Source organism: Chroicocephalus ridibundus, chromosome 4 (assembly GCF_963924245.1).
Source record: "Chroicocephalus ridibundus chromosome 4, bChrRid1.1, whole genome shotgun sequence".
In the NCBI taxonomy this organism is placed as follows: domain Eukaryota; kingdom Metazoa; phylum Chordata; class Aves; order Charadriiformes; family Laridae; genus Chroicocephalus; species Chroicocephalus ridibundus.
In genome coordinates, this window is record NC_086287.1 from 13,241,098 (window position 1) to 13,265,451 (window position 24,354).

Below are 24,354 nucleotides of genomic sequence, written 5' to 3' on the forward strand. Positions count from 1 at the left end.
TTAAATGGAATTGGAGAAACTTGGTGGTTTGTTTTGTTTTTAAAATAAACTTTGGCTTATTAGTAGTATATTAATAGCTCTCTAAGTATTTATTGAAAGGACTTTAATACTAGAATATGGGGTTCTGTGAAATGATTGGTCTCCAGAAGGCTAAGTCTGGGATTTTAGCTTTTTTTCTTCTTGTATGTTTTTTAAGGGCTAGAATGAACGAACAGATTGCCATCTCATTTCATATCTAATATAGTACAGGCCACATAATTTCAGTACTTGTTTGATTATCCCAATTTTGCTCGTAAGACTTGGAAATAGAATATTTAACTGTTTCCATTGGCAAGTGGAAATATGGCAAGTCTTATTTTTAGTGGAGCTCTTTTGCCTTTGATTTGAAGATACTGATTCTTGGCTTGACTGTCTTTTCATGCCTTCATGCATCTTAAGCACCTGTATGTGCTTTTACAGTGTAACTAGGTCAACTGTTGGTCATCTGTCAGTTTGACTAATCAAGAAGTCCTCAAATGTCTCAGTGTACATACCACCTCTTCCCCCCAGTGCTCCCCCCCCTGCCTAAAGTGCTCTTATTTGCTTGATACTTTCATCCTTTCTACAGCGTGGATTCCAGAAGTATGCACACTATCTGTTCTGCCAGACAACTATTTTTATTTAGACTTGGACCATAAATTTTAGACCTGGAGTAATTTTATGTTCTGTAAACATAATTATTTACCTTAATATCTATAGCCTTATTGTGTGTACTGAGAACGATTGCTGGCTGAACTGGGAGTCTTACTGCTATTTATAACATTAGCTGCTGGTTTTAGATTAACTTAATTCTAAACGTGTTGTGGACTGCTGCCGTTCTTGTATCTTTGGAAACAATTCAGACTTTTTTTTTCCGATGAGCTAGGCCCTTTGACAGGCATGTTGCTGCAGTTACTCCGTTTTCACCCAAAAACGAAGAATAAGAAAGATTGTTTTCAAAATGTCTTTTGAAGTCCTTTTTCACCTAAGTATGGCTTTGTGCTTTATTGTATTTTTTAACTGAAAGCTGGATAGAATTAGACTGTTCTCTGGACAGTGTTTATAGTTTATGCATTGTTCAAATCCCCTTGTTGACTGACTTCTGACTTACAGCCTGCACTTGAGAGAACCTTTACTCTGTCGTGGTCAGCCCCATCTCAAGCCCCCCACCCCTGCACAAGTTGGAATGACTCCCATCGTTGCAAGATTCTTTGAATCATGGTGTAGAAAGTGCGGATGTAGAGGGTGTGGTTATAGGGTTCTATAGGGTCTTCTGAATGCAAACTTCAGTTTCTCCAGCGTGCTGCATAGTTCAGGGAGGCTGCACTAAGTGTATGGCTCATAGTTTCTGTTGCTGGTATAGACTATCATTGTTCTTATTCATTTGTTTAATTACAGCAATATGGCTGTTTCATGTTGAAGCTGTTTTGTATTTACTTCATTAAAACATTCATTTTAGTGGCAGCAGGAATTGCATATACAGCCTTTGTATGCTAAAAGATTCCTGTAAGAGTGTCCTTATGAAGTTAAAGTTTTGATTGCATGTTGTCTAATATTTTTTTATTTGAAGATGTCTTGTATACAATAAAAATACACCCAAGACCAAATGAATTGAATTAGTAACAGGCTGTATCCCAAGAATTTAAGGAAAGAAGCTGCTTGGCAGGGTGAAAGCAACAAACCACTTAATCAGAACCAGTGGAGCTTTCTGGATGTCTTTTGTTTTGTAATTATTTTGAGCAGATCAGCAGACTCAGTGAACAAAAGAAGGTGGCAGTATTAATGATTCTTTAAAATCAGTGTTGCGTGACTGTTTAGTTCTGTTATCGGGCACTTTTTCTGGTAACTAGGGTAGCTTCTTCTGACTTGCTCTTTATTGTCATAGAGGGAAAACTAAGCTAGACTCTACCTCTGAAAAAGTAGCTCAAAGACTTTTTTTTCTAGCTAGTATGTAGGGAGAATTTCCTGTACAGTTCTTCATCTTGCATAATTTTTAGAGTTGCGCTTTCTAAGAACTAAAACCAAGTAGTGAATTGACACATGTACAAAAGGCTGTGATTCAGTTTTAAAAAGTTTTGCTTTGCAAAGTATCCCTGGCATTTTTTTGATCAAGTTTGCCCCTTCTGATTAAGGGCAACTTAAGCCACACGGTACTGTTCTGTACTAAACAGAACTTTATTACATGAATGGAAACTTTTCATGGCAGGGTGTGGGTTACAAAGAAGAATGATTAATGTATTGAAGAGAAAAAAAATAATCCAGGGTTAGAAGAATACTTGCAATAAACCAAACTACTCAGCAGGGAAAATCTAATTGTTACAATGGTGAAAGTTTTCTTGGGAATTTGCATTAGAAATTTGCAAGCAATCCATCTGGATATGTGTTGCTTCTGTTGCTATAAGCTACTTGAGAGGATGTATATGACTGGCAGGCATAGCTTGAATTTACAGTGAATGTGTTAAGACGTTTCAGTACAGGTCTAGCTTATTTCATGACTACACATGAAGGTTTGACAGGAAATATGTTACTACTTAGCATGGTTACATGCAGCTCATAATATTGATAGCAGCCATAAATGGCACTCTCCTGTAGTTCAGGTTGTAAACAGGACTGCAGATGGCATAGTCAAAAACCAGAAGGGAATGGAGTGAGAGGTGTGTGTGTCTGTGGTGGTAGGGTTTTTTAAGTCTGAATTTCCAGGCCTTTAAAAAGGTCTTGTATTCCTTTTTTGTTTTGTTGAGAATTCAAAATTTCATCTTTTTCATTTACAGTAAATCCACTTTTCAGTTGAAACTTGTAATTATTTATATATTAGTGGGGAGGTCATAAGTAATTCAAACTGCAAGTTGTACAACCTAACTGTTTTTCTTATTACTGTGTTGGGAAGACCTTCTTTCTTTCTTTTCTTTTTTTTCCTTTTTTTTCTTTTCCTGAAAATGAATATGGAAGGCAATGAATCAGATTTTTCTCTGGCTAAATCAGGAAACAGCTAAAATTAGACCTTCACAATTCACTCCTTTTATTTCCCCTCAAAGCTGAGGAAAGCTTGGTAGATAGCACTTTGCACGTTACTGAGTTGATGAATGCTGTTATTCATTCTAGTTTTTGTAACTTTTTTTGCTTTGTATAATCTTGTAGAAAAGTGTTGTACTACTATATTTATAATTCCATGCAGATACTTCCAAAGCAATGCTGTCCTGCACAGGTTGGAAGCTCCACGTAGTATCTCTGAGTTCGTAAGTCCTAATTCTCATCAGACCAAGACACAGACACAGCTGTCTTCTGCTCACAGGTTGAGCAGCAAGAAATGGGTAAGAGCAGGGAGGAGTATAAGAATGAGAGCCAGAGAAGTTGCCAGCATGCACTACAGATCTACATTGTGATACGGCTTACGGTCAGTATTAGGTGACTCAGTAAGATATCACCCAATAAAATGAGATGTAGTTGTTAGTTCAAATGCAGGATACTTGGAGCGTATGCATTAGCTGTCCTAATGTGCTTGTAATTAGGAAGTCCAAATACAGACACATAGGCCAGCATCATCTAAAGAGGTATAAATAAGCTGTGAAAAGGGGCTGGTTTTAACTGTGTGGTCCAACTAAATGTGTTTCAACTCTTTGGTCACCTTGAGCAGGTTTGTAGTTGCCTTTATGCATGCTATAGTCTATCAAGTTCAGTTTACTGAAGAGATGTGAGAGGGAGGAGTTGGAGAGTTACCTGCCTCTTATGTGAGACTTGGTCCAGTCGGTGCGGAGTGTACCTGGCTGCAGTGAGACTGCCGTGAGCTGAGCCCTGCCGACCGCAGGAGGAGCTGGGCTGAGCGGTCCATGTGCTGGACATTCCTCAGCCTTCGGAGGTTATACCTAGCTGGTGATGACCCTTTTGATAACAAGCTTACTCTAAGAACTTTGTCTTTTATGCATGTCTTTTTAAATTACATAGTAACAAATAAGGAGAAAGCAATATAGGGCGGTAATGAGGCTGACTGCCTACATAGCGTGACAGTGGGAATAGCTTGTTTTTGCCACAGTACAGATAAATAAAATCTTTGCAAATCACTGTAGCATCTTTGTTCCTTTTCCAACCGGCGGTGGAGTCTTAGAGGGTTGATGAAGTATGAAAGAAGGGAGAGGAAGGAAAGGGCGTAACCAAAGCCAGTTGGTGGTGTTGAAAAAAATCTATTGCCCAGGGTAGCAGAAGCCAGCAGGTGGGCAAGCTGGGCCTCAGGAGGAGGGGCAGCTTTAGGTGTTATTCAGTTACCCACGTGGGTTATTAAAACTCTACTATAGTCCCGTGTTTTCTTCAGTGCACTGGTTTAAGAACCTCTGGGTCTGTAGCTTACTCTTTGCTTCCTTCCTGTTTTGGGAGATCACTGTGAGCTAATTAAGGTGTGGACACGGGCTAAACTGGATTAGTGAACCATTAATCTTTGTTAACGCCTTCTTCATTCTCTATTTATTTTTATTTAAAATTGTTTTGCTGATCCTATTTTTAGGGGGATGCCACAGATAGCTTTTTTTTTTTTTTTTTTTTTTTTTTTTTTTCCAATGACAAAGAAATTCTGAGATCCTCTCCTTCACTGTTGTTCCTCTGCTGGGTGTAGCACCAGGTCTCATTCTAAACTGGTGTTTGTAGATTTGTACAGTGCCTAGTGAAATGACATTTCTCTATGCTTTTATGACATTGCTTATGTTACAAAATACAATGGGATTCTTGTTGTTTTGAAGGTTTGATGTTGAGAAGCATGTTGCCCTGAAACTTCCTGAAGTATTCCTTTTTTTTTTTTTCCTGGAATTTTGTATGTTTATGGATTTTATGTTGTATGACAGTTCCTGACAAATAATCTTACAGTTTTAGATATTTGATTACTGTTTCTGCTTTAAATCCAAGTTAGTTCCAAGTTTGTAGTCTTGTGGGGCATCTTCATTTTTGAAGAGCTTTTCTTATGCAATGACAAACAGCTGAGTGGTATTGTGTATGTGAGGACCATCAAGTGTGTTTGAAAGGCCTCCTTAGTCTTCAGTGGGTGACACCGTGTTCCATTTAAAAAAAATAAATAGAAGTCCCTTTTACATGGAACTTGCACAAAAGAAAGAAGCTTATTTTTAGAGAACTATTTATAGCTTCATGTTTGAAGACCTCTTTATTTTTACTCAGATCTAAGGAGAGTACTTTCTAGCCATCGCTTCTGCTAGAGGAGAGGAACCTTATGAAAAACATGATCTCCTGATAGCAGTTCTTTGATAGTCATTAAGTTTGAGAACTTATCCTCTGAAACTTGTGGGATACATCACATTTTTATCAGTTTATCTTCTCTTATGTCTTCATTTTTGTCCATTTTGCTGATGGTTTTGTCTCCTGCATTTGTTAAACCTGTTTTTGTCTTCAGTGTTTTGTAAAAACCATTTCAATTAGTACTGAATTAATCAGATGTTTAATTTATGCAGAGGCAGATCTTGAAACTGTGAGTTATTTTTGGCTGCTGGAGATGTGCTGCAATTGGTATTTTGCTGGAGCAGGGTGTTTGTGTTTGAGGCTTCTAACTGATCATAAATTTAGAAGTTTAGGGTTAATTGCTTTTTGATTCTGGGTATAAGCAAATATTGTTTGTGGATTATTTTCCCTCCCCCCTGTCTGTTGATGGCTGTCTAGGGACAACTACGAGCTGCTTAGTGACAGAAGCGTAGGGGGGAGCCTAGGCGATGGACTCGCTGGTGCTCAGGTTCTCATTAGTTGTAACGGCAAGAAAACAGGTTGGCCAGTGTTGGTGAGCTGTCTCTTGAGATTCCCTGCTCTGCCAGTATCTTTGGAAGTCAGCATTGTGCGATCTGAAGGTTCAGTGGTTTGCTGTATTACAACCATAAAGGTTCTTGCAAGAGATAGCTAAAGATGGAAGACTGTGGTGCTGTGAAAGAGAAAATGAGCATCACACTCAGGCGGAAGTCAACACAACAAATACGGTGTCAGAGCAGTATGGCTCTAGGAGAGAAGTGTAATATGGAGGCACCCTGGCAAGAGCAGTATCTGTGCAACAGCTGAATTGTTTGATGGAATTATAGGAGGGCATGTAAGTGTTGCCTTATGTTTCTGTCTGGATCAGGACTTTAAATAAATTTCAATACTTTCATTAAATTATAGACAGACTTCAGGTCTAAAAAATTTAAGTGTGTGTTGGAGATGTCTCTTGAGAGCAGATGGGGCAAGGCTTCTTAAAATATATAAGCATCCATCAGGTTGGTTTAGTGTACCTTTTTTTTTTTTTAATCAGAAGGGAAGAGCAGCATCATGTATTTTGCAATATTAATCATCAAAAAGTCACAGATGACACAAAAATCATCTCCAAGTCACAGATTTTCTTTTATTTCCCAAATATGCATGACCTTGCACATAGGTGAACCCAGTGATTGTGATGTATGGTTTCCAACTTCAGGAGAAAATTTGGCCTTCAGATATTTTCTCCCATACAGGTATGTGGAAGAAAAAAAAACAGGAACAGAACAGCTTAGTAAACGTCTGAGATTTTTCCTCAATTATCTAAAAGTTGACATTACATCATTTGCACAGATGTAAATATAGAAAATAGTAGGTGTGTTACATCTCCTGACTTATTTTTAAAACCTCTTTTATAGAGAACTCTCTTTACTTAAGTGTATATTTGTGTCAGTAAATAGAGATGTGACATTATGTCCATTTTTCTTTCTGGGAGATGGGAAGCTTCTTTAAATGCTTGTTTTCATCTTTTAAGATTGTTTTTAGCCTTTGTGGAAATGCTGTTATGTTTCTGTCATTGATTCTGCTCTTTCCCAAGAAGTTTATATTTCAGTTAAGTTGTGTTCTGTTTTTACATAACTATTCCTCTCTATACGCGTTTCAGATTTTCCCAAATACACGTTTTTTTTTTCTCTCTTAACAATGGTATTATTGAACAAAGTCGTAAATAATGTAGCTGAGTGGTTTTGTTGGTTTGAAAATCAGCTGAGCTGTTGTTTTTTCAGACAAACAATCCCTCCTTTAATTTCAGTGCTAAAACCCAGGGGATTAGCAAAATAGATGCAAGTATTTTCGGTGTTGAGACCTGTCCTAGGTCCTGATTCAGGGTAAGTTCCCTGTTTGAGGTAATATTTAAGACTTAGTTTAAACAAAATCCGGAGTTACATGACTTCTCAACTGTCCAAGGACTTTTTAAGCATTCCATGGAAATGAAGTTTTGTTTGGTGTAATGTGTTTGTTAGGTTCTTTATTGTCTATAGGCAGTGTTATAATTGTCTCTGTGTATTGCTACTTGTGGAAGTAAATGTTGTACAAATTAAAGATTTGAAGTTGGCTTAGAAATTGAACTTTAAATATTACTGTAAAAGTGCAGAACAAACCCAGCCAATTCTGAAATCAATTTCTATTGCCGTGTAATTGCTGCAAGTAAGAAAACAAGTGAGGAGTTGAACTGTGTTTTCTCTTTTGCAGGTGTTGCTGAACTAGTTTGATTTATTTAAAGCATATGATTTCATGCAATTGTGCCTGATTGTTAGTGCAGCTGTCAACAGCTGCATGCTCATTTAGCTAATTGCATTCTAGTAAGATAGCTAAGCTTATTTTAAGATACACAGTTGTGTGCGCTTTTTTTTTTTCATGCAACTACACACATTCAGAAGATTTACTGCAGAAAGCTCTGTGCTATCATAATGAACAATCATTACTCTAGAGGACATTTGAGAGCTTATAAACAAGAATATATCAGCCAGTCTAGTGCATGGATAGCGTCTGTGAAAAGCTGGACCGTGCCTGTTAAATTCATATAGTTCTAAAGGCCTTGAGGTGGTCTTATCATTGGGGTTAGTTTCATTGTCTGCTCTTTGCGGGTATTTTATAGTTTAACATGTAAAATTTTCATTTAACAAGAAACTTGATTTCTAGTGCTGCGTCAGCATTCTGGTTGTGTATGCAGGAACTAAGAGCTTCTGTTACATACTGATATAATCTTCAAGGAATGTGTAAGTGAAATGAGAAATTTGTATGAAATTGTATACATATAAAAAGCATGTTAGGAGAGTAGACTATATATTATGCATGTTAATTCTGTAGAAAATACTTGTATGTTTTTTACTGGTATGTGTTAGCTACGCTATTAGTCGACAGTATGAAATGGATAATGCAGTGTTGTTTTTATTTGTTATATAGCTTTATGCCAGTATATACAGGCCTCTAAAACCCGAGATGGTGCCAGCTGTTTCATTTCAAGTGCAACAGAAGGTAAAGGAAAAAGTGTGGGGAAAAAAAAGCACCATTTTTTGTTCATCTGATACCCTATCTCCCTGGGCATTTATGTGGTTCTTGATCTTTTAACATTCTAGAATCTCTTCACAGCTAACTTCTTGTAATAGATGGTGGATACCCTTTTTTCCTAAGTCTTGCAGAAGAAATTAAGTGATGCCACTTGTATGTCTATCTTAAACTTGCATCATCTTTGCATCTTGTCTATTTGTGCTTTTCTTCAGTAACAAAATTCCACTGAAATTGAAGCTTTAGCTATGCTTTAATAAGAATCTGAAATATCTGAAGAGAAGCTTAGAGAATTGCTGGCATGACCACGATCTTAAGACAGTGGCACTGAAGGAAAAGCACAGATACTTAACAACATAGAAATGTTACAATGCTAATCCTTGCTAATATCTGCAGTCTGATTTTATGCTAACTAACTGTCTTGTATTTTCTGTTTCTCTTAAGAGGAGTGTGTGCTTAATTCACTTATCCTCACATCTTCCTGCTGATGTTCTGCTTTTTGGCCTTGTTTGAGCTTAGAAAGAGAATGAAATACTTACTTCCATATTTTTCTTTCACCTGCAGGGGAAAACTTTGAACAGACGCCGTTAAGACGCACATTTAAATCCAAAGTTCTTGCTCGCTATCCTGAGAATGTTGAATGGAACCCTTTTGACCAGGATGCAGTGGGAATGGTCAGTATCACTTTAATGGCTTTAGGTTTTTGTCTTAAAAACAACCTTAACAATTGAAGGCATTAATCTGTGGGGTTTTTTGACAAAAAAATTGTGAAGTCTATTATGGATTAGAAATAATAACGAATTACTCTAAATTGTGCAGGCTCAAAAGAACCTTTCATTTAATTGGATATTTTTAAAGGAAATTAAGTTAAAACTTAGAAATGATAATTCCCTAGGAGAGTTTTATTTGTTCCTTTGCAACTTTTTTATTACATTCTAGGGAATTGGTAGAGAAATAAATTAGTCTTCAATTAATGAATCTTCTTTGTATGATTTTTCTGTTCAATGGAATGTGGTGTGGTTTCTTTATTTAGATAAAACAAAGTACTTTTCTCTGTCAGGTTTCTGGTGTTAGTGACCAAAATACTTTCGTTTATCTGAGTTTAAATTCTCTTATTTTGTTCCTGTTGAAGTTGGTAGCAAAATGCTTATGTGTTTCAATAGAAACTGCATGCAGCCCTTTTAATCTGTTACTTTAGTTTTCCTGTTTCTGTATTGTACAGAGATGTAACACTTAGCAGAATTTAAAGTGAAATGTGATGGCAGTCTGTGGATTCTAAATCCTATTTTCACCAATGCTTCTGGAGGCAGAGGGAGAGAAAAGTGTGTTTTAATTGATATTATCTCCCCTCCCTCCTTTTTTATAGCTGTGTATGCCTAAAGGGCTTGCTTTCAAGACACAAGCAGATTCCAGAGAACCTCAGTTCCACTCTTTTATTATTACTCGTGAAGATGGCTCACGGACATTTGGATTTTCTCTCACGTTTTTTGAGGAAGTTACTAGCAAACAGATCTGCAGTGCAATGCAGACGTTGTATCATATGCACAATGCTGAATATGACATTCTTCATACTCCACCCACAAATGACAAAGATAGCTGCAGCAGCACTGGAGACTGCAATGGCACTTCTGTTTCAAAGCTACAGCGTTTTAACTCCTATGACATCAGCAGAGACACACTCTATGTCTCAAAGTGCATTTGTCTGATTACTCCGATGTCTTTCATGAAAGCCTGTAAGAAAGTACTAGAACAACTTCACCAAGCAGTGACTTCACCTCAGCCGCCACCTCTACCTTTAGAAAGCTACATCTACAATATTCTCTATGAGGTTCCCCTTCCTCCAGCAGGAAGGTCATTAAAATTTTCAGGTGTTTATGGACCAATTATCTGCCAGAGGCCAAGCACCAGTGAACTACCATTGTTTGATTTTCCAGTTAAAGAAGTTTTTGAATTGCTTGGAGTAGAAAATGTGGTTCAACTGTTTACCTGTGCCCTCTTGGAATTTCAGATACTGCTTTATTCACAGCGTGAGTACTTGGTTTTTGTTTTCTTATCTTGTAGTTGTACTGGCACAAGGTCTTTTCATTTCTTGAATGTTAAAAAACACAGACAACAGAATAGCTGCATTAAAGTGGCATTAGCATGCTAATGCAGCCAGGCTGATCTATGTGCAGGTTTTAATGTAAATAAAAGAACTGAAGTTGTAAAGAGAGCGTTGCATTGGCTCTGGTTTTAGACACGTAAAAAAACTTTGGGCTTTGACATAATCTGCTCTATTCATGGACTGACTGTCCTCTTTATTGTTGTCTCTGGAAACGTTGTGCTGTTGGATAGAGTAGTATGCTGTCTCCCATGTTCCTCTCTAGCTGCTTAGCTGAATTCCCTTCTATTCTGCCAAACGATCCGTGTATTTTGAGAAGCTACATAGTTAATTATATATGGTTCTGAAGAAGAATTACTGGTGCAAATACAATTTTCTCTTTAACTAACCAAAGTCACATGTAAGTTGTTACTCTGAAGTAAAATTACTTGGAAAAAAGTTTTATGTGACTGAATTTAAATCCCGCATCTCTGTCGAGGCCTTGAAACAGTTATTGCTGAAATCATGTAGATGAAGCTTGCTTTGAAGAGGATAGGCAGCAACTAAGCTGAAGTAGCATCTGTTTATCAATTAATAAGTAATTTGGTATCTATTTTCTGTGTTAAAATTTGTGAATACTGGGTTTCTTACTCTGCAGCCTGTTACTCTAATACAGAGTATGTGGAGTTATGCCAAAAGATAATTTTTCTACTTCTAGTCGTCTTGAGCTGGCTAACATTAGTCCAGACCCACCCATCCATAATGGTGTGGTTTAAAGTAGACAGAATGCATTTTTAGCACTGGTTTGTAGTAATGGTAAAGAAGCCTGGAAGACCCCAAGACAAACCTAGGGATAATGCAGGGTATTACTGAAATCAGTTTTTGATATTTTTATTCCATTGAGCTGTCACTGAAATATGTAGAATACAAATGGTAACTATTTGTAAAATATATCCTGCAGTTATTAGCAACATTCTCCAAGCCTGAAGTACAGATGTTTGTGTGTTGAGAAGTGTGAGTAGACTAAAGCCGAAGATAGATTTTGTACGGATAGTCAAGGTGATTAAAAGTGTGTAAGAGCAGCTGGGTGATATGTTACAGTTGTTGCATTGTATAAATGCTGTTAACTATCAGAGAAAAAACATACAGTAATTTAAACACAACCAAAAAAATTTGCTGTACTCTCTCATAGTGGTTACTCTCTTGGACTTAAAAACCAAATTGCTTTGCTGCTTATTCACAGAAAATCTAGAAATAATTTCCTAGCAGACAAACTTCTTTTGTGGTTTCTCCAGAAATGGATTAGGCACTTATATGTTTTTGAGTTAGGGAGAGTTTGTTTATGTGGATATCTGTGTTATGTGGAAGATTCAACCATCAGCTCTTCCACCTGAAGAAGAATGCAGTCCAGTTGGCCTGTAGTTGTGCTTGAGACCTCCTGTGGCAGAAGGGCAAGTGCCTGGCCAGTTGGAAGCACCACAGGAAAAACAATGTGTGCGTTGCCATATCGGAACAGCGCTTCGTGGTCTCTTTTCAGGCCATCGTGTTATAAGTACTTTTTTCTCCTGGGCTGGAACTCAGCTCACTTCTGGACCAGTCTTGTGGGTTCTCTTTCCAAGTCATATTAATAGGTTTAGCTTTTTTCTTGGGTACTTTCCAAGTGTCTGATCAGTGGCTAATTAAAGAAGCTTAAAATAGCTCTGGAACACCTGAGTTTCTTGTTTGCACGCACAGACGTATGGAATTCAAAGGGATCCATGCAGCAGAAGGCCTGTGGGCCTGGATCTTTATGACCGTTTTTGACCACAGTTCCCCCGCCTCACTGTGAGCTTTGACCGAGTTGGGCTGTGTTGCACGTTATGGAAGTGTCTTGTCTCCCTCTATCAAGTTCTGACCTATAGTTTCTGGCTGAAAAGTCTTCTTTCAGTAGAAAAAGAATTTTAGTTATTTGTTTGCTGACTTCTGGCCCTCAGTTCTGATGGAACTAGTTGTGACAGTGCAGCCTTAGTAATAGTGAGGGCTTGCTCACATTGTTGCATGTGCAGTAATGTGAGGTCTACGTTGTCCTTCAGAATATAAATCTTAAAAATTTTTAATGTCCTTTGGGTTTGTTAAATCTCTTGGTGCTCAAACCTGTGATGGCTGAGGTGGTTGGGATTGTTTCTTGTTCTTCTAGGTCAGATGAGATCAAGGTACTCGTTGGGTGGATTTAGAGTTAGAACAGTGCACGTCAGAATCAGTGGGTTTGCTTTAAGACTTACTTATAAAAAAAAACAACAAACCAAAACCCCAAAAGTCTTGGAGGACTTCGCTGCCAGATGCAGTCCTTTTTGAAACAAATTATTTAGCATCTTAAGTTTCAGCCAGTCCTTGGAATAGGAGTAACTTCAGCTGGCAGTGAATGTATTTTGCTTTAAGATTCCTTTGCCATGTTTCTGACTTTATGCTTCTGGCAATTCTTCTTTTGTCCCACTGTATTGGCACAGCCTGTGTGGTTTTGATCAGTGTAAGCCAAATGTAGGGAATGATTTCCTTGATTCGACTGTCCTCTTGCGAGAGTTGTCTCCCATTTGGGAAGGTGTTAGAGGAGTGCGGGTGCTTTTAAGGCAGTGAAGAATCTGAAGCTGCTGCTAGTGCTGAGCCAGTGCCGAGGAACTCTGGCAAAGAGTCAGTGGTGCTGAAGGAGGCCTTCAGTGGTGCTGCTTTGCATTCCTGCAATTTATGTTGCCCTTGTATCTGTGAAATAGACTTACTCCTTATCTCCATACAGCACCTAGAGCTCTCTGAAAAGTGTTCACTGAGCTAAGACAGCTGTGAAATCTGCTTGGAGGAGATTTTCTGAACAGCTAAAAACAATAAAAGGAGAAATATAATGCACCACTGCCACAGACTGTGGAGCAGTTTTTATTTTCTGTGTGTTTGCTGTCTGCTGCCATTTTTAAGTACAAATAAAGGGGTTTTTTCTACTTTGTTTTGCTTTTGAATCACTTCTCTCTGTCTTTCTTTCATTTGCTTAAAATTATGTTCACTCTGGAGATTTAAAGTATTAGTTTTATTTCTTTGCAGTGTTAGTCCCGTGTTGTCCAACTCTAATCCTTTACATAGGACGCTTTCTTTTTATGCCTCCAGTGATTTAGGAAACTTGCTGCAGGCATCTTTAATCAGCCTGTCAGACACAGAAGTGAACACAAATAGGAAGTACTTTGACCCACTGCTTCTACTAACCACAATTCTCTCTTACTGCAGTTACAGGTTTTTTGAAGTAGAAGGCCCAATTAAAGAAATGTATGTTTTCTCTTAGGAGTTTGGCATACTGAATATGTGTGCTCAGAAAAATTTGTTGAAAAGTGTTTCTTTTACCACCATGCTTCCTGCTACGAACAGGCGTGCCTAAAGGGAATTCTCCAGGCAATGTCTTATTTCAGAGGCTCAACTGCATTGCATGCTACCTGTCTATAGGGATGACCTATATAATTTTTTCCCCTGCTGCTCTACTTCAGTTTAAAGAGAAGCTTGATCCTGGCAAGTAGCTCATCTTTTTCGTTTATCCATATACACTCTGAAGATCTCCAAACTCGTCTGTAGTAACGGGCCTCCACTGTATGGGCAACTCTCTGCCTTAAAGCAGCAATATGGGACTTGCATGTGGAATGGAAATTACTTGACAAATATAACAGTATTTCATTGGGATACATAAAGTAGAAAGATTAGAAGGAAAAAATACTCCAGAATGTGACCACGTAACAGTTTTAAATTTGACCAAGTCAGAGAATTTCTACAGGGACTTGATAGACTTCTCTCTGGTAGAGTATGAGAATGGAGGGGTGGAATAATGGTTATTACAGCTGCCACCATCTTCCCATCCTGCTCCTCTTTTTCCAGACCCAGGACCCCTCAATTCTTTTTTTTTCCTGGATTTACGTGCTTTTTACAAATCAACAAAAATTTCTACATATACTAGATACAGATAGATACTAGTGCAAATAACTTCTCACATGTACTTTAAGGGATAATGTATATTACCTACAGTAATTGGTTAGAAGAACAAATCAGCCTTTTTCTGTGTTCTTAAATGGCCATGTTAAAAAGTAGTGGATTTTGTTTTCCTTGCACAGTGAGAGTTAAATACTTATCAAACTAATAGCACACTAATGATATGCCATTTTTTCCCCTCCCAGTGCTCTTGTACAATACAAGGCCAAAAAACTCTGGTGTCATTTGCACCAGAATAAGCATATTCTGGCTTCAAAAACAAGAGCAAGACCACTTGAAATGCTACTTCCCTCTTTTAAAATTTTTGTAATTATTATTGTTATTTTTAAATCTCAGGCAATGCTTTGGTACTAGAAGCATACTGCTTCTTTTTTAAAGCAGAAGAAAAACTCCATACCCTCTCAGGATAGGTATAACTTCAACCAAAATAACTTAAATGTTTTCTTATATTTGCAGGCTTCTTTCCTTTGTCCTTGCCTCTTGCCAGCAGCTCCTGATGTGCATGAAGCCTGCGGAATGTAATCGTTCCTGCTTGCGAGCTGGCCAAATAGTTGGGAATGGCTTAAGCCATGTAGATGTCCAGGACCAGAGAGCTGCATTTGCAGATAACTCGGTTGCAGGAGGTAGCTGCTGAGTGGATAGGAATTCTGAATTATTGATGTTACTTTGTAATTAATTTGAAAGGCCAATACTAAAGTTAGCTTAATGACAGAGAGAGAAGTTGTATTTAAATTAGCCAGCAGGATCAGACAGGGGGGTTTTGTGTAGTAGGAAAACACTGTTTCTATTCTGAGACTTGTTCTTTCAAATAAACAAGCTGAATACCAACCAGCTGGAATGTTTGTGTATCTGTGGCTACATTTAAAGTTCCTTTTAAAGCTGAAGAAAATAGGGTATGGAATGGATTATTCTTCCCAAAGCTTATCATTAATTCATCACTTCTTTGCAGTCAGGCTGTGATTAAAGCTGCAAACCAGTAAGTAATTGTGTAGGCAGAAACTGGTGTCCAGGCAGACTAGGGGGGATGCTGCTGGTGATGTTCATTGATTCTTCCCTGATGTGTTTCAGTCCAAGTAAGCTTTTGGCAAAAACTTTAAACTGTTTAAGCTATTCCTGCTTGTTTTGATTGAAGGCTCCTTCAATCACAGTAGATCTACTGTGAGGCAGTGACAAGTAGCTTTGTGTAGGAACCTTTTTCACCAGCAGAGCTTGGTCTGAAAAGAAAAAGCAAAAGCCTAGATTGCAGAATTATGACTGATGTTAGCAAAACTTTTGCTGAGTTCCTCTTGGGTTGTAGGGCTCTTTGCAGACCCCAGAGTCGGCAACTTTGAGTTCACACAAAATTAATTGTGAATGCCAGGAACTGAGTTTCTTGGCCCATTGTCTTCTGCTATCTGAGGTCTGAGTGGAGGATAGTTAAAGGATAGAATTAAAGCCATAACCTTAGAAGTTAAGCTTAATTTTTCTCCAGAGTGCTTGTTTAGAACAAATGTTATTTTTGCAGTTTTCAGTGGCAGTGTGCAACAGCTTCAGAAACCTCAGCACCTGAACCTACGCGTTCAGGTGTCTCTTCCAATTTCACAGTGTCTGCAGTTTTATGAACATGCAGACGTGCATGAACATGCAGAGAAGACATGCATACCCCACACTCCAACACACATATGAAGGATACTCATTTTTTTTTTCCCTTCCTCCTACTGCCCCCAGCTTTCCTGGCTGGAATTGGATATTGTTGCTTGCTCATTATAGCTTGACCGAAGGTAGGATTTGTCGTAGTCTTGTGGACTTTTTTCATACTCTTTCCAGCCTGGCAACTTGAAGCATTCTGAATGTTTCAGCAGTTGTATTAGACCACATGTTCCGAGTTCATGTGGTGTTGCCACCTCCTTTACAGTGCATAGATATCAAAAACCATTAAGGATGATTCTGTAGTATAAAAGAGGAGGGCGAGCTTTTGGCCCAGCATACTGCACTGTTAACTAGTCTATGCACTGGCTGTGGAATAAAAATATTTTTTTGGAATGCATGTTGCATAGGTGCGTTTAGCACTGCTGTTAAATTCTAGGAGGAGATGAGGTGGTTTTACATTGAACTGAGACTTCAGTCATACATTGTAAAGGATAAACAAAGCTGATCCTTTTTATTTTCTACACAGTTATTTCAGTCGCACTGTTGAGTTGGCTACTATACAGCATGCTTTATAGACATTTAAACACTCTTATAAAAAATGTTTGTCTGAGAGATACCAGATGCCTTGGGTTTCATCCAAGGCTTCCATGGAAAGGCATAAGCACAGAGAAAAGAAATGATTTCCGATGTGTTCCTTAGCTGATTACAATACTGCTTCCGTACTCAAACTGGAGCTCCTGGTAACCCTGGTATAGGTAGCAGAGAGTGACTTAATGGATGCTAAGACTCAGTTTGCTCATTTCCATATGACTTGTAGAATGACCTACTTTGCGTTGAGCTCTCTTTGTTGTTTCAGCAAAATGTGCTTGGGTGTACAAGTCTGGGCTTTCATTTAGATGCTGCTCAGCTAGTACTGGGTTTTGTGGTTTCTCTTTTAAAGCAAGCTCTCATTTCTTTAACTTAGATGCATTTACTTAAAAATGTTTGTGAAAGAAATATATTTTTTTGTTTCTTGATCTTTTTCAGATTATCAGAGACTGATGACGGTAGCAGAGACCATCACAGCACTAATGTTTCCATTTCAGTGGCAGCATGTGTATGTTCCTATCCTTCCAGCATCCCTCCTTCATTTTCTAGATGCTCCTGTCCCTTACCTCATGGGCTTGCACTCTAATGGGCTGGATGACAGGTCTAAGCTGGAACTTCCTCAAGAGGTGAGAGGAGCTTGTCTCGATTGATTAAATATTGTACATGACTATAAGGGAAGTGAGAAATGAGCCAAAACACTAGTACTAACTGTAACAGCCATTTGAAGTTCTCGCTGGCTCTAGTTTGGGATAGCTCTTACTTTATTTTCTTGACATGCTGGAGAGAATCTGGTGAAATAGGTAAGTAGACCCCTCCTTTGGAAATTGTATGCTCTGATAAAATTATACTGTAATTTTACAGGTATTGATGCAGTGGGGTTACAGAAAGAACACTTTGGTGATGGAAAGCTTAGCCTTGTAGTGTAGGAAATGCAAGGAAGTGCAATGTGAATTCACCAGCTGTGGCCAAAAGACCATACAGCTGCTTCTGCGTGGTACCAAGTGACGAAAGCTGGACTGGCTTCAGCACTGTGCTGTGCTTGGGCTGGTTCCTGGGTTTCCCTGCACTGCATTTCTGATTTGGGGTTGGCTTACATGGACCCAGCCTGTCAGGTCTCTGCACCAAAAGTATTTAAAAATTTTTTTTCTAGAATGCATGCTTCAGTCGGCAGCAAAATGTCAGCATCTACTTAAGCAAACTGGTGCTAATTGGGATAGCGCTCAGAAGTCCTGCCTTGTAGTGAGTCTCTGTTAACACCAGCCACTGTATAAAGGAGAAGCAAATGGTCTGTAAGGGTCCTGCAACACATACACGGGGCTGGGACTATGTTCACACTGCGTAAAGGTTGCTTTTATTTACTTATCCCACCATGCACTTCACAAATACTCTTTTTAGAGATGTGCCAAGAGAGAGTTTAAGAGCTGGTTGTGAGGATCAGGGGACCAAGAGTAGTTGAACACTACCTGAGTTAGTAAAGGAAATGTCTGCAGGAGCCAGTAACCACCCATGGGAAGTATGTCAGGCGCCTCGCTGGCTTGTGCAGCAGTTCCATACGTCATCTGAATGACCGCTCTCATCGAGTGCCATTGAATGGTTTATTTACTCTTGTATGTAGAAAATGCTGGGTGTTACAATGTGGTCTGGCTGTTGTCAAGAAGCTGGACACCTCGATCAGGTAGCCCTGTGGAAAGCGAGTGCTCGTAGAGTTATTAGCTGTGGAACAACAGCTCTGGCCCCTGCCAGAGTCTGCTTACTTTGTAGGTGTAACTCTGCAGGGGTGGGACTAGGTAAACCATGGGAAACACCCTATTTACAGGCACTGGTAGGATTCTCTAATTTCTGCCATTTTTGCCATGTTTGTCCGTTTTCTTTTAGTATCATTTACATTACTGGGAAAGTAGAAGTATAGCAGGCAGAGGGTTTTGTGGTGGTGTTTTTTATTTTCATTATCAGGCAGTGCTGCAACATAGCTTGACACAAAAAAAACTTCTTAAAAAGCTGTGTGAAATTAAAGACAAGATATTTTTGTGAACCTCCAGTCTGGTCACCATGCCAACATTGCTCTTTTTCTCAAATCCATATGCTGATAGTTTTCATTTGTTTTTCCTGGCAAGTTCAAAGGAAAATTTCTCTTCAAACTGTTATTTTTTTTCTGTGAAAACTAAAGTATTTAATGTCTTGCTTTCTTTCTTTTTTCCCTCTCTTTTTTTTTTTTCCGCTGGCGTAATTAATAACAGAGTAATGTATGTTCTTGCCATGAAAACAGTCTATTGCTTCGGTTTACTACATATTTACAAAATTTTGGATGTACTGACAGGCCTAATTAATATGATTAGTATACATTTTAGAGAGCATAACTGGTGAAGTGAAATACATGTGTAGATATGCATGTCAATATGTGCCATGGATGGTTTCATTATTATAATAAGCTTCTAAAAGACTGCCCTCCTTTTGAAAAGAGTCTCCTTTTGAAGTCACTGTAATACTCCCAACTAAATAAACATATTTTAGTTTCAAAAAGATATTTCAATTATTTAAAATGTAAATGGTTTTGAAGAGCTTTATCACCTTACCTTGGAGGTTTAAAGTAAGGTAGTTGATCTATTTTTAGATGTTAAAAATATAATCTGGCACGTCAATTTACTTTTTGTTTTAAAACCAGCCTTTTATGAAGGTGGAGTGTTAGATTTTTGATAGTATCTTAGAGAGATCAGAATTGTCTGGGAGGGCGGGGAGGGGAGGACGCACAGGACTGAGATATCAGCGGCAACGTGCCCATGTGATGGAAGTTACTGCAGGACTTCAACTTGTCCTTCCGAAGCTTCAGCTTTTCTCTCTCTTATTTGAAGAGTGAGCTCCTTAAGGTTTGTACACAATGAGTATGTCTTAGTCTGAGAAATCCTCTTGGTAGTCACTGCTGAGTAAGGTTTCTTGTGAACTGTTGGAGTCCTCAGTACTGCAGGCTGTGAATGTTGCTATGGCATAGAAAGGACTTCAACATGTGCTGGAGACTTCAAAGATGACTAGGAAAATATCCTATACCAATGGATTTGCTTACCTGAGAGGCAAAGTAGACTGGGAAGAACAGGAGCTCACCATTGTTGAGATTTTCATTGAAGAATGGTTTACTTCCAATAAAAACTCCACCCAACAGCCCCACCACCACCACCCTGCAGCTGCCGTTGCAACAAGAAGTAAATGTAGCATTTTAAAATGTAAAGCAAAATTCAAAGCACACACTGGTGTAAGTGAAACTATTGGTCAGTATCAGTATTTCTGATATTAATAATATAATCACTCAGCTTTATTATATTTAGAACTGCAGATTACAGATTAATCTCCAAAATACTTTGCTTTATGATTAGGCTTTCAGATACCCTTCACTTAAAGAGCCAAAGAAGCTCTACACTTAATTCCTGACATGGAAACTGACAAGGAACATGCATAAAATGTCTTGTAGAACAGTAGAAGAGGGCATATGGATTCTATTATTTGTACTGCAGTAAAGACAAATTTATCATCAGTAACAAAAGGGATATTAATATTTAACATTGCTTATCTCTAAAGTTCGGAATGTATATGATCCTTTACGAAGTCATCAGGGTTGATTACATGAGCAATGTAATTTCTGAGTCCTGCTTCTGGGCTCCTGATTTATAGATATAGTAAGTATCAGAATTTTCCTCACTTATCACAAAGGATATATAAAGAGCCTTTCTACATTCTAATTTATTTTGATTTCTGAAAAAAAAACCTAATTTTTTTTCTTTGTCTTGAAACTGCATAAATTGCATCTGTGTTGCTAGCCTATATACATGGATGCATGGGACAGCTGCTGTTAAAGAAAGCAATGTGTAATTTAGACAAGGGCTGGAGAAGTGAGCTTGTTAGTGCTTCTCAGTTGAAGGGCATTGTGGAATAATGTAATATTGCTATCTAGCGTAGCATGGATGCCTCAGTGTTGCTGTAGGCTTCTTGGTTGTGGTTTTACAATGAAATTTTTAAAAGACTGATTTGTCTTGCTCAAAGCATTTTGGGCCAATATATGTGAAAATACTGTCTGTCCTAACTCGGTCTGGTTTGGTTTAAGTCTTGCACATATGTGCCATAAGGCTTGTTTTGGTTTGCTTGTGGTGGCAATCTCCCATATTTTGTCACATCTGGTGCTTTAAGGGAATGCTATACCATGGGAGCATGGAAACCCAGCTGTGTTCTGGAAGTTGGTGCTTTGTCAGATGATGATTAAAATCTTCAGCAAAGTAACTGCATAAGTACAAAATTCAAGTTTAGACTATCGCTTGGGTGCATCAGAAGACAGTACCTGATGGAGAATTCACTGAAGTTCACCAATGCCTTGAAGACCTGACTCTCTGTGGCCCAGTAAAATTGTAGAAAAGACTCAAGGCTTGCTGTAGGGTTGAGTTTCTTGTACATGTCAGTGATATAGTGCACTTAAAAGTTAAGCTTGTTCTTATATGTATTGCTGCTTTGCTAAGGGCTCTTTCTGTATGCCTGAGTGTTCTTGTGGTTTCACTGATCGCTGCATCAGAGGCTTGTAAGGAACCCAAAGAGAAGGAGGGGGGCATTGGGGAAGCGGTGCTAGAATAAGGTGCTGCAGAAATCAAAGGGGAAGGGATGAACATGTAGCTGTTTCAGATGTTGCTGGCAGAACTGTGGTTTGTTTATCAGTAAAATTGATCAAAAAAGTGGTTAAACTAGCTTTCTTGCAGAACATAAACCCAGCAACTACTAAAGTAAGATTGTTTTTTTTGATGTGTCTTTGAATTTCCTTTTAAAGAAACGTTTGCAGTGCTACAGTAGTATATTTTTAACAAGCAAGTTAATCTGGGCCATTTCATGTTTCTGGATTTGCATGTGCATCTCGCTGTAATGCAGGAGAATGGTGGAAATTTAAATTATTTTGAGTGAAAATAAGCAACACTGAGTCTTCCAGCGGTGGTTAAATCAAACAAAAGATTGTTTTTAATGGAGTGATCCCAAGGGTCTTGGGCAATAGCTTTTTCTTTCAGAAAAGTTGAAAGATTTTAAAAGCTAAGATCGAGTTCTCTGCTAATATAAGACAGATATGTATTCCTGGTATTTTTATTTCCACCATTAAAAAGGTGTTATTCAATACTAAATCTTAGTGAATTCTCTGGGTTTTTAATTTTGTATGTTGTTTTAGAAAATAAGGTCTCTTGAAAAGCCTTTTTTCGTCTTGATGCTGACACATTTAGACCAGACCGACCAAGATAATTGCTTTTGAAAGATAATCACTACTTTGTATGCATTTTCAGGCTTTCTGCTGGTGTGATAGATCCTTGATAATACTGCAAATTTATTGACAGACTTCAGTTTTATGTTTTCCTGTACTTCAGTGTTAAACAGCCACTTGAGGAGTTAAATTCATGTTTCTGAAAGCTGCAGCTGTAAGTTATTCTCAGTCGTAAATTCTGGGTTGACATGAAGAATAGTAGTGCTGAGAATAAATGCAGAAGTTCACCGTTTGCTTACAGGAATGGCACAGGAGCATCCGTTAAGAGTTTAAGACCACCGTAAACTGTATACACGCACCATACCGTGTGTGTATAAATTTGCATGTCCGTGTTTTCTGTGCGTTAAGTGAAGTGGGTGGTTATTTGTGAGGTTGGGACCTGGTGCACAGAGGTGATACATGCTGTAGATGAATGGGTTTTAGTTTTTCAAGGCTGTATTCAAGCAGAATCCTTAACTCAGAACCATGTTTCAATCTGACTGTCTAGGAGGGGATGTGAAAACCCGTATGTAACCTATAGTTTGAGCTCCTGTGCTGCACAGAGAATTCAAGTAGTGGTGATTGTGCCATCAGAACTGACTGTTCTACATTGTTGTAGGCGTCTATTTGCATACCATATAATTATGTATTAATGTGTCAAATAAAGCGTATTTTCTCTTTAGGATGTCAGTGGCGTAGGGACCTTACTCATTATTAGTCAATATTAGTTCCTCCTTAGACATCTTTTTGACAGAACCTAGATCATTTCCTTCTATGTTTTTGAGCAGAGCTGAGAGGAAGGATACAGGCTTGATGCAGATATTGCTAGATAAGTGTAGGGGTTTAGCCCTTGTTGTACTCGAGGTCAAACTAAAGAATTGCAGTTGTCCTCTGGGTTTGGAATTGGTGGGTGTAGTCCAGGCCTCACTGAGCCAATGGAAAGTTGTGCTGTTGACCTCAGGGGACCAGGCTTTGGCATCAGATGCATGAATATTCACTGACTTGCATACAGATTTCTAAGGTTTGTAAGACTTTCACCTGGACACCCCATTATTTGTGATGATAAAAGTTTATGGGAATGACAATTTTTTTAAATTAGGATGTTGACACCCTTGTTCCTTAGTGTAGCATCTCAGGAGAATAATTTTATTGTGTGATGATGTTATGTGTCCTTTCTTGTAACAATGTGCTATTAAAGTGGTGCGTAACTGTTTGAGGTTTTCTTTTGGTCAGAAAACTGATACCTTGGCAACAAATAAAAGAGTGACTGTTCTAGAGACCCGCAATACCAAGCGACTAACTTAAGGATGCTCTTTCAGTTGTACCCCTACTTACACAAGCTGCCATCTTGTCTTTATATAATTTTAATTTTGTACGTGTAAAATGATGATCAGTGTATCCGTAGAGGCTTACATACAGAGTTGTCAGCTATTCACAGCTCACTCAACTCTGTTGCCTCCAGAAACAAAATAACTAAAACTTGGGATTTAATTTTTACAGGAAAATGGTGTTTTGTTACCTCTTGAAGGGCTTGTGAAGTACGGTGTCTTTGCCATTTCTGTTCCCCGGGGAACATAGCCTTTTCGGAAGTGCTTATGCAGTTCTTGAGGATGACCTCAGTCTCCCTAAGTGAAGAGAGGCTAAAGCCACCTACTGAATCTTCTTTGCTTATGCTGCTCTGGGTAGTCCTTTAACTTACGGGTTATTAACCAGGCACTGAATTAGTGTAGAGTGTCCCCAAAAATACTTTTTACACTCCTTGCAGTATTGCTGCATACTAACATTTTTTTTTTTTTAATGCTTCTGTATAGGGTGAATTCTAAGAAATGTAATAGTAGGTTGCATGATAAGCAATCATCATTAGTGGCTTATAGTGTTTAAACTATGTGTATTGCTCTTTAAGAGAAGCTCTCCAGAAAGGATATTTAACTGTTGGAAGAATTAGCCAGATGAGCCTATATAATAAGTAATTTTAGCAAGCATTAAACTTGGCTTTTTCTTCATTGGCAAGGAGTTTATTTTCAGTGCGAAGACTAGAATCTCTACATTGTTAAGTTTAATGTTTGGTTACGTTTTGGCCAAGCACTTCTTAGGTACAGCTAAGCTTAACCAAGAGTGATGTGTTCTGCAGAATCTGTGCTAAGGTGGGATAGCCCAAAAAAGAGGGAAAGCTGAATGGTATAAATTAAAGAGAATTTAAAAAGGAAGAAATGCAATTAAACTGCTTGAAGAGTTTCTTAATGAATCTGTCTTGACATTTCTCAGACAGCTTATGAAGAACTAAATGTTTTTTGTTCTTCCCTCAGCACTGATTGGCAGGCATTGTGCCTAGTTTCAAAGCTTTATGTCTCTCGTCTTGAAGTGCTTGCAATCTTCCTGATAAATATTAGCTGACTTCTAATCATCACAGAACCATGTGTATAGTGGGGGTCTTGAAGTTCCTAAATTCAGGTGCTTACTTGAAACATGAGAGTTATTGTGTACATACTGTCCCTTTGTGCTGAATGTTTATTTG

At 38.4% G+C, this 24,354-nt stretch overlaps 1 protein-coding gene across 4 annotated transcripts in view; it reads left to right on the forward strand.

Moving 5' to 3' along the window:
- Positions 1-24,354, forward strand: part of DENND5A (DENN domain containing 5A) — a 68,808-nt gene that overhangs the window by 12,278 nt on the left and 32,176 nt on the right. For 3 of the 4 annotated variants that reach the window (XM_063331953.1, XM_063331954.1, XM_063331951.1), the window contains exons 2-5: positions 8,194-8,265; positions 8,860-8,969; positions 9,662-10,322; positions 17,024-17,211. In XM_063331953.1, coding sequence (XP_063188023.1) covers positions 8,194-8,265; positions 8,860-8,969; positions 9,662-10,322; positions 17,024-17,211 — 1,031 coding nt within the window. The remainder of the gene's footprint in view (positions 1-8,193; positions 8,266-8,859; positions 8,970-9,661; positions 10,323-17,023; positions 17,212-24,354) is intronic. The other variant, XM_063331952.1, reaches the window with a different exon arrangement.